The sequence below is a fragment of the Teleopsis dalmanni genome, chromosome 1 (assembly GCF_002237135.1).
Source record: "Teleopsis dalmanni isolate 2A chromosome 1, ASM223713v2, whole genome shotgun sequence".
In the NCBI taxonomy this organism is placed as follows: Eukaryota; Metazoa; Arthropoda; class Insecta; order Diptera; family Diopsidae; genus Teleopsis; species Teleopsis dalmanni.
The window spans coordinates 6,090,841-6,101,626 of NC_051846.1; the positions used below are offsets into that span (position 1 = coordinate 6,090,841).

General features: G+C 35.5%; 1 protein-coding gene across 1 annotated transcript; it reads left to right on the plus strand.

Annotated features, from left to right (window-relative positions):
• The first annotated feature begins 799 nt into the window (after positions 1–799).
• On the plus strand, positions 800–9,138 carry LOC119678267. The gene is made up of 4 exons (XM_038090051.1): positions 800–1,139; positions 1,231–2,493; positions 2,569–5,985; positions 8,981–9,138. Exons 1-4 carry the CDS (start codon positions 800–802, stop codon positions 9,136–9,138), a joined length of 5,178 nt encoding a protein of 1,725 aa, XP_037945979.1.
• The last annotated feature ends 1,648 nt before the right edge of the window (positions 9,139–10,786 follow it).

Below are 10,786 nucleotides of genomic sequence, written 5' to 3' on the forward strand. Positions count from 1 at the left end.
AAATCAGAACCTCGTGTCCGCATCAAGGTCGTGCTCGACATTTAAAATAACAACAACAAGCTATCTTTACTTGTTGATTGTACATACTTTCGCTTTTATTGTTTTTGGATAATTTGTAACCATTAATGTGCGCGTGTGAATACTTTTTCTAACCAGCTATATAGCTAACGTGTGCTAACCATTATAATATATCGTACATCTATATATATATTACATATGTACTATCGTACGTATATACTCTTGTGCAATTGGTGGTTCTCGGTTTAGGTCCGCTAACCTCAAAATAGAATCTCGTGTCCGCATCAAGGTCGTGCTCGACAGTTAAAATAACAACAACAAGCTATCTTTACTTGTTGATTGTACATACTTTCGCTTTTATTGTATTTGGTTAATTTGTAACCATAATGTGCTCGTGTGAGTATTGCTCCTAAACGGTTATATATCTAAAGTGTGCTAACTTTAATAATATCGTACATCTGTACATATATACTATATACTATCGTACGTGTGTACTATTGTGCATTCTATGGTTCTCGGCTTAGGTTCTGCTAAGCGCCAAATAGAACCTCGTGTCCGCATCAAGGTCACGCTGAACAATTACAACAACAACAACAAGTAAACTTACTTGTTGATTACTGGTTAATATTTGCTTCCAATCAGTAAGTGTGCGGGTCGTCAACGTCGCGTCTGACAACAACCACCGTAAGAGCAGTTCAATTTCGGAAAGCTCACTGTTGCTATTGTGACTTTTCGACTTCGTCAAATCCTTTGCTGTTCTCAAGTATCTACAACTGTTTCAATGGCAACGGCAGAGCCAACCACTACGGCAGAACTGTCAGAACTAAAACAACAGCGAGCCTCGACGAAAGCGAGTATTTCAAGAATCAAGGCGTTCGTCAAGGGAAAGAGTAATTCGCTCTCACAACCAGAACTGAAATGTCGACTAGGTATTTTAGAATCATATTTTAAACAAATCTTAGCTTTTCAGACGTTGATCGAGAAATTAGATGCAACTGACTCAGCTAGAGATGAATTAGAAGACCTATACGTTTCCACCAAAGTATTAATCATGTCTCAACTGCAGGAAGAGGCCCACAATGCATCAGTGCTAGACGTAACAGCAATGATGCCCACCTCAAGTAAAAAAATTACCACTGTTAAAATTACCTACATTCAGTGGTAAGTACTCGGATTATAACAATTTTATTAATTCGTTTCTCCAAATCATAGATCGCGAAATATACCTCACAAATATTGAAAAATTTAATCACTTACTGAATTGCCTTACTGGTCAAGCTCTAGAGACAGTACAGGCATTTCCTATTTCGAATGAAAACTATCCAAAGGCTCTGGAGAGGCTTAAATCGCGCTATGACAATAATAGCCTAATCTTCGCCGAAAATATCGCGACACTATTTGATCTACCAGCAGTATCGGGTCAGTCAAGCCAACAACTTCGTAGTCTGGTAAACAATGCATCCGCTTTGTATGGTTCACTCTGTTCGCTAGGTACAGAGAAACAAATATGTGAGGCTCTACTTATCTCGCTAATCATGCAAAAAACGGACGCAATTACACGTAGGAAATGGAATGAATCGCGTAACTTTGACACATTACCCAGTTGGGAAGATTGCTCAAAATTGTTGGATAGACACTGCCAGTTTCTCGAATCACTTGACAGTGGAAACGGCAATCAGTCATCATCACAACGTAAACCTAATAGTCTTAACTCCAAGACTAACAGACGCTCAAAACAATACGCATTTGTTGCATCTACATCTAGCAATTCTTGCTCATTTTGTTCTAGCAATGAACACCTAATACAGAATTGTCATCGTTTTAAGGCACTGGAGGTGGTTCAAAGATTTGAAAAGGTGAAGAGCCTAAAACTCTGCATAAACTGCTTATCGCCACGCCATCATGTGGTTAATTGTACATCAACGTTTAAATGTAAGGTTTGCGCAAAGCCACATCACACTCTCTTGCATCATTCGCAATTGCCAACGAATATTAAGAGCGCGGGATCATCACGACGCACAGAACACGCTGCTATGCCCAACGACAACGTTGCCAGCCATTCCCATCTTAATATGTCATCGGCCGAGCAAATAATTCTTGCCACTGCATTGGTTTTAGTGAAGGATTCATCGGGAAGTTATCAAGTGGGTAGAGCCTTACTTGATTCATGCTCTCAGGTCAACTTCATAACGGAGGAGTTTTCAAAGAAGCTTAGTTTAGCAAAACATAAACATCGGTTGCATGTTTCCAGTATTGGTAGTTCGTTGACCAACATTAAGTATCAGACGCTCACATCAATCAAATCTCGTCATTCAAATTTTGAACTTGCTTTAAACTTTGGTATTACGAATCACATCGCATATCAACCAAGTTCTGAAATCGATATATCGTCGTGGAAGGTTCCACCAAATACACCTCTCGCCGATGAGCAATTCTTTAAATCCAAGCGCGTTGATCTTTTGCTTGGAGCTGAAAGTTTCTTTGATATTTTGTCTGTCGGTCAAATCAAACTAGGTGAAAATCTTCCAGTACTTCAAAAAACACTATTAGGATGGATTGTATCTGGCAAGTACAAGGGTCAGCCATTTGCATCACCAGCAGCAAAATGCCTATTATCAGTTGAAGATACAGTCTCCGATCAATTAGAAATGATGTGGAAGATAGAGGAAGTGCAATCGGCTTCAAAATCATGGTCACCAGCACATGTTGCGTGTGAGTCATTATATCGTGAAACGGTTCACCAAAATGCGATGGGAAGAATTGTCGTTCGGTTACCATTCAAAGATTCACCAGATTGTCTTGGTTTGACACACAATATCGCCTTGCGCCGTTTTTATTCTGTAGAACGGCGATTGTCATCTAATCGTGCACTGAAGCAAGACTATCAAGAATTCATGAAACAATATCGAGAGCTCGGACACATGACGCGTGTTGAGACTCCGAAAACTAACGAACCTCATTATTATATCCCTCATCATTGTGTTTTAAAACCGTCGAGCACTTCGACCAAGCTGAGGGTGGTTTTTGATGCGTCATGTCCAACAACTTCGCAACGTTCATTAAATGATATTCTACTGGTCGGCCCGACAATTCAGTCGGAGTTATATTTGTTGCTACTTCAATTTCGTTTGCACCGATATGCCTTGACGGCTGACATTGTTAAGATGTACCGACAGATACTGATAGATGAACCAGATCGAAAATTCCAATATATTTTTTGGCGAGATACGGAGTCCGATCCTGTTAGTACTTACGAGTTGAATACAGTCACTTATGGTACTGCATCAGCACCTTTCCTAGCAACCAGGAGTTTGCAGTATTTGGCGGACAAATTTGAAACACAATACCCAATAGGCGCTGCACTCATTAAATCAGCGTTCTTTGTCGACGACTTCTTAGGTGGAGCAGATTCCATTGATCAACTCACCAATATCAGACATCAGTTAACGGCCATTCTACAGAAGGGTTGCTTCGATCTTGACAAATGGCATTCAAACCATCATGACTTCATCAGCGATACTACAACAAAGAGTTTGAATCTTGATACAGATACAGTCACCAGCGCTCTAGGCATCAAGTGGCACCAAATGCAAGATGTTTTCCTATTTTCGTTTAATGCACAACCAGGTCATATTGTAACAAAACGCACCATCTTATCCCTTGCGTCTTCATTATTCGACCCGCTTGGATTACTAGCACCGATCATACTCGTAGCCAAAATTATGATGCAAGAATTGTGGCTTTTGCGTGTGGACTGGGACGAGTCAGTCCCTCAAAATCTTCACTCAGCTTGGAAAACATTTATTCAAGATCTTACAACGCTTTCATCGGTTAAGGTGCCGAGGTACTGCCTATCCATAAACTATCAACAGGTTGATGCACACGGTTTCTGTGACGCTTCAATACGCGCATATGGTTGCTGTATATTTCTCCGATCACAAAACACATCAGGTAAGGTGACGGTCAGGCTATTCACTGCAAAATCCCGTGTGGCACCTATAAAGCGGAAGTCGCTACCTAAACTAGAACTCTGTGGTGCCTTACTTCTTGCCAAACTGTATCAGAAGGTCCAACCAATATTTGCGCAATTTAAGGGTGAAACGTTTTTTTGGACTGATTCACAGATTGTATTACATTGGTTGAAGCAGCACTCATCAACCCTGTCTGCATTCGTTGGCAATCGAGTAGCGGAAATTCAAGATATTACCGCAAATGGGCAATGGAGACACGTTCCTACCCAATCCAACCCGGCAGATGTTGTGTCGCGCGGCTGTAACATCCGCCAATTATCAGAGTCTTGTTGGTTTACGGGGCCGGAATTTTTGTTACTCGCTGATAAATACTGGCCGCATTTGAAATGTCACAACCTGGATATGGAAGAAGTCAATAAAGAGACGCGAAAGGTTGTATTCGTTAACACAAATGAAGACAACTACGTATTACAGGTATTGTCAAGATATAGTTCATACACTAAGATGCTACGAGTAATAGCGCAGGTACAGCGTTTTTATCATGTAACCAAGAATAAATTGAAGAACGGAGAATGTACCCTCCAACCTATTCAGCTACAAAAGGCATTGCACTGTATTATTTGGGTCATCCAACAGCAATTCTTCGAAATTGATATACAACGCCTACAACGAGGGAACCCAGCCGAAGGTACATTAAAGCATCTAAATCCCTTCCTGGACAATGTATTCGGTTATCAATTACTAAAGGTGGGAGGTCGCCTCGAGCTGAGTGACATCTCAGTAGGCCAACGTCACCCTATTTTGTTGCCGAAGGGCTGTTATTTTGTGGAACTTTATGTTCGGCATATACACTTGTGCAACTATCATGCAGGCGCAAAAGCACTAATTGCCCTTACTCGACTAAACTTCTGGATAATTAATATTCGAGAAATTGCACGCCGAGTCGTGCACTCGTGTATTCACTGCGTGCGTTATAAACCCAAACTACTTAATCAAATGATGGGTAATCTCCCAATCGAACGCCTCACTCCAAGCCGTCCATTCGCGCGTACTGCGGTAAATTTTTGCGGTCCGATATTAACGTATCTCCGAATTCGGGGACGGGTTCCATATAAGACCTATATAGCCGTGTTCGTTTGTTTGTCTACAAAGGCAGCTCATCTAGAAGCCGTGTCAGACTTATCTACGGAGGCATTTATTGCAGCACTGAAAAGGTTAATCGGTAGACGAGGGTTACCATCAGACATCTATTGCGATAACGCCACAAACTTCGTTGGGGCTAACAACAAACTAGCAGAGTTAAAAAGGATGTTTTTCGAGAAGTCTAATCAAGTGATGCTGCACACCTTTTGCAGCAACCAATTCAAAAATTTCAATTTTATACCGCCCCGAGCACCTCACTTTGGAGGTCTATGGGAAGCGGCTGTAAAAAGTGCGAAAGGCCATCTGTATCGAACACTATCAAATACTCGATTCACCTTTGAGGAGCTTGGAACAGCACTGATTGAAATCGAAGCCATCTTAAATTCGCGACCAATCACACCTCATTCTTGTGACCCGAGCGATTACGAAGCGCTAACGCCGGCACATTTTCTTATCGGTGGGCCGCTCAAAACTTTATCTGAACCAAGTCCTCAGTATGAAGCTGCTTCATTAATTGATAAATGGTCTCGTATAACCGCAGTCAAACATCACTTCTGGCGCAGATGGTCTAGAGACTATCTGAATGAGCTGCAGATACGCACCAAATGGACAGAAGAACAATCTAACATCACCGAGGGGGCTCTGGTTCTAATCCATGAAGACAATATGCCTCCACTACGCTGGTTGATGGGCCGAATCGTGCATTGCATCAGGGGTCCAGATAATTTGGTTCGTGTTGTTGATGTGCAAACCCCAAAAGGAGTAATACGCCGTCCAATCCACAAACTCGCACTATTACCAATTGAAAATCCTTTCAAGGGGGGCGGGATGTTAGAGCGGTTAAAGTCAAATTGTTAATATTGTAGGATTCTGTAGAATTATTAATTGATGTGTTATATGATTTATATATTATAATTTATTATATTTTAATCTATTGTAAATCATATTGTATAATTAAATTATTATAATTAATATATTATATAATTCATATATATATATAATATTTTATATGGTTAATATATGGTTAATTAATTTATCTAACTAACCCTGTATAAGATGTAATCAAACCAACGGTTCTAAGTCTTGTTTTATAGCCTTTTGTTTTTTGCGCTCGAGATGAGCAAATTTTATTGTTATATTTTTTGGCTACAAGTAAACTCCGTTGGTTTGATTCTGTCTCTTGTTTTTCGATCGCGAACGTGTCAACACACGGGTACACATAAAAAAGTGATTAAACAATCAATAACCGAAATTGTATAAATTCAATTGTATAAATTAAATGAAATCAAACCCCAATTATAACACGTTTATAATTTACATTGTGTTAAAGAAATTGAAATAAAGATCATAAAACCTAATTATAAAAACGCTTATAATTTACAGTGTTATTGATCTACTGTATATGCTAATTACTACCCTAAAAGGAAGTAGGATTCGACGAGAGATAAACTATACGGGAGAAAATTTAAGTTTTCGACAAAAAAAGCTTTTATGTGACATTTAGTTACCTATTAAGAAAGATGGCATATTTCTACAAAATGGCCTAGTCCTTAATTAATCCTACACCAGTCTGTTAAGAACCATTTTAATTACCTTGGCAACGAACGTATAGTTCATCATATAAAAGATCATATTTCGTCAGTGCATTCAATTATTTTTTCTGTATGTTATGGATATTATATCCACGGCTTAAAACGCAAGATAAATAATGGTTGTCTTGCTAAGGAAAGAACCGGGACAGATATATGAGTATGTATTGAAATACATACTGAAATATTCTTACGCACTAAAAAAACCATTGTTTTTTAAGCGAAATTTTAGGTAACAAGTAAATGTTGTTATTTCAACTATGCACATTACTTCCAGAATCAAAGAAAAGGTATCCTGATAATCAGGCATCAACGAAGGTGCTCATTTCTTATCTGGTGACATCGACACTGGTGATGAAGTATTTCCAAAATCTGAATACTATTGACGAAAATAATCTGGTATGGGTTCATATAACATTGGGATTTTCGGTAAAAACAAATAGACAAACTTGACAGGAAAGACACAGTTCCTCTGCTTGCAGGTCAATATTTTAAAACATACCTTAAGACGAAGAAACTTTTCATTTATGCAAAAAGAAGTGTAGAAACAGAAAAAGAAGTGCGGGAATAATTTAGCATAGTTATCGTAATTTAAACAAGACATTAAATAAAAACAGCTTAAGAATAATTACAGAGATTCCGAGAAATCACTTCGGAAACGTTATCAGAAACAAGCAGAAAAACTTGGCAGCAAAAGTGCAGTCTCGCTATTTGCATACCTAGAAACAATCTGTATCTTAGACAGAATTAATAAATTTTTCATTTATTTTAAATGAAGGCAAGATACAGTGAAGCCTATACTCTAACAATGTATCAAAGCTATCGCAATCCAAACCCCTTATAAAATATATTACTAATAAATATATCTTTAGAATAATTTCAGATAATTCTCTATATGTTGTAGTGTCCTTAGTGTTGTACAATAAATTCGTGAAAAACAGGTTTGAGACGTAAAAAAAATTCTGAGTTAAATTCTTAGTATAAACTTCTTCAACATGAATTCACTTATTTCAACAATCCTTTGACGAATGAATCCCATCTCCGTAGTAATTTTCCTGAATACTCGTATCTCTAAAAAAATCTCTCTGGCACTTTAACTTCAAACTGAATGAATTGAGATCGAGATCGAAATAAAATTGTGATAATCTTACTCTGTAAGAAAAACTATTAAAATCGGGTAGAAGTTTTTATTGTACTTTTGACGTATAGATGGCGCATCGCGAATTAATTAAACTATAGAGTAATAAACTGTATGTATAGATGTTAATAGAAAAATTGCGTTTTTCTTTTATCAGTTTCGAAATAAATAACTTCATTTTGATATACAAAAATTATTCGATTATTGCTTTAAAATATAATTAAAATTACATGCTCTCCTTTTAATTGCAGTCTTTTTGAAACAAGGACATTTCTCGGCATTTTTTTAGTTCCAAAAGTTTTCTGAAATTTATTGCCTCTAAATTGCCTTCAAAATTAAAAAATATATGAAATAAAATTTTTTTATTATTATTTTTATCGCTTTTGCATATGCAAGGCAACAATTTTATGCTGATTTGGTAAGTTTAAGTTTGGAGCCGTTCAAGTGTTGTAAGGCGCATAATAAACCCAACCAAATGGAAATAATTGTTTGCAGACAACTTTTTTCAATTACGCCAAACTTTTTTCTTCTTAGCCAATTATTATGTTAATACATTTGGTTTGGAATTAATTTCGGAATTAAGTCTAAAAGTTTTTAAATTCACATACAATAAGGCATTGGTTATAAATTCATTTTACTGTGGTACGAACACTACACAGAATTAAAAATAAATAAATTAAAGTATAAATCTTATATGCAATCAAATCATATAAGTTCACACAACACACAATATGTGACAATATCTATTAGAGTTTGGGAGTACTACTTCTCGTTGATCTGGGGTTATATGAAGAAAAGGTCACAGAGGTCTTGAAGATGGTGAGGTATTACGCCAAATATATTAATGCGTTTAAGAAGCTATATAGCTATATAGGTTAATTGCCACATTAATCCTCATTTATTACTATGTGAACATGTGTGTATAAAAAGGATTAACCAATAAGTTTTGATATAAATTTAGTAGCTCGTTTTTTTTAAGGTTAAAAGTTTTCACTCGCAAACTCAATCTTGACTCTTGAAATTTCTTAATCTAAAATACTAACAAGTAACTTAATGTACCTTAACAGCCGTGATCCTGGTGTGGCTTTAATGTGTTATTAACTCATGCATTAATTGTTTAGTTCAAAGTTTACTATTGTACAATAAAGATCGTTTAATAACCGCTGAACGTGTTACAATTATGAACACTTACTATGAAAATGGTGATGCTGTAGCAAGTACGTTATGTTTATTTCAAGAAGATTATGGGTATCCTAATTGTCCATATAAAAAATTATAAAAAAAAATCTAAAGAAATTTGAAGAAACTCGTTATTTATTGGATGTGTTAAGGCTTAGACATGATCAAAATTCATTCCATTTTTATAAAACTCAGGTAACATGAGGTACTAAAGCCAAATGAGCATATATTAGGAAAGTCAAATGAGCTTTCGGCTTACAATTTCTTATATAGAATTTGGTTTCTTGTTAATATCTGATCGCTATAGCCAAATGATTACTTATTACTTATTTTGGAATGAAGTTGAAGATAAGAATATGGAAGATACGAACCTTCTACAAGATTGTACTATAATCCACACACAAAGTTATTTCTTGCTTTATTTTACCAGAAAACCAGGGTGTGTAATTTCATCTGACAATAGATTGGTCACAAAGAATATGCGATTTATTACCAGTGATTTTTTTGTAGTGCTACTCATATGTATATGTATGATCATTTTTTGTGCATCATGAACAACTATTCAATGTTTTGAAAATAAACATTTGTCAAGTTATGAAAGAGCTTTTGCCAACTATGTATCGACGAGTCATCGATGACTCTTCAATTACTTTGATCCATACTGTAAAAAGTGAAAGACATTTGAAGGATGTTGTAATTTATGCCCAATGTCGCTACTAAAATAATATATTGAAATAAAAACTTAATCGAATTCACACTCAAAAATGCACTTTATTAACTTTCACTTTCGGAACCATAAAAGAGATAATTCTGTGGAACTATGAACTCCTTCAAGAATTAATTATATTTAATAATAATTTAAATAAAACGCACCTTAAAATTAAAATTAGTTTTATTGTTATAATTATATATTTTTAGTATTTAATTTTATTAATGTTATTATTAAAATGATAATGGAATTTTAAATTTGCATACATATGTGTAAATACAAATTAATATTTAAATATATGTGCATATAAAGTAGCGGTGCATTTAATTATAGAAAACTTTGTTTTTTTAATAAATTACCTTGTTAATGGATACGTGCTACTTTATTTTAATAACAAAAAAGAAATAAAATAATAATAAAACATTTGTTATAAAATTTTTCTGCAATTCACTCATTTCCAGCAACATGCGTTGTAAAACAGAAACATTTATCAACATATGCTTCGCAACATTTATGTGGCCACACTATATGAAGCATAATACATTGCATATTTACAGGATGATGGAGTTTCGTTTCACCGAAGTGTACCATCGAAACCAATGTTAATATTATTTATATGAAGAAAGATATTAAAGTATATTTTAAGCTAAATTTATTTAAATTGATGATTAATGTTTACAAATTATAAATTGTTCTTAAAAATTGTTCTTACTGTTAAAAAAGAGTTTCTAACTGTAAAATTATGAATTTTCGCTCAACACTACCTTTTTCAAAAAACAATAACTTAATTACGAATATTTAGTATATACTTTACCTTTATTTGCTTTATAGTGATTCCTATAGTTTTGATTTTAGGTGACACAAAAGGTATGTCATGATACTACTTTAAAGAGGATAGAGTAATACTATGTTCAGGCACACCTTAATTTCGCAAAAATCTTAATTTCAAGTTCATTTCAGCGAAATACAGTTGTTTTTTCCACAAAATTCAGCTTTAAGGTTAGAACGAAATTAAGGAAAATGACCTTAATTTCGTTGA

Excerpts from the sequence above, each read along its gene's own strand:
- LOC119678267 (XM_038090051.1), top strand. The coding sequence starts at position 800 with ATGGCAACGGCAGAGCCAACCACTACGGCAGAACTGTCAGAACTAAAA. Across the intron at positions 1,140-1,230 it reads AGCAATGATGCCCACCTCAA|ATCGCGAAATATACCTCACA; the intron begins GTAAAAAAATTA and ends TCCAAATCATAG. Across the intron at positions 5,986-8,980 it reads AGAGCGGTTAAAGTCAAATT|TTCAAAGTTTACTATTGTAC; the intron begins GTTAATATTGTA and ends TTAATTGTTTAG.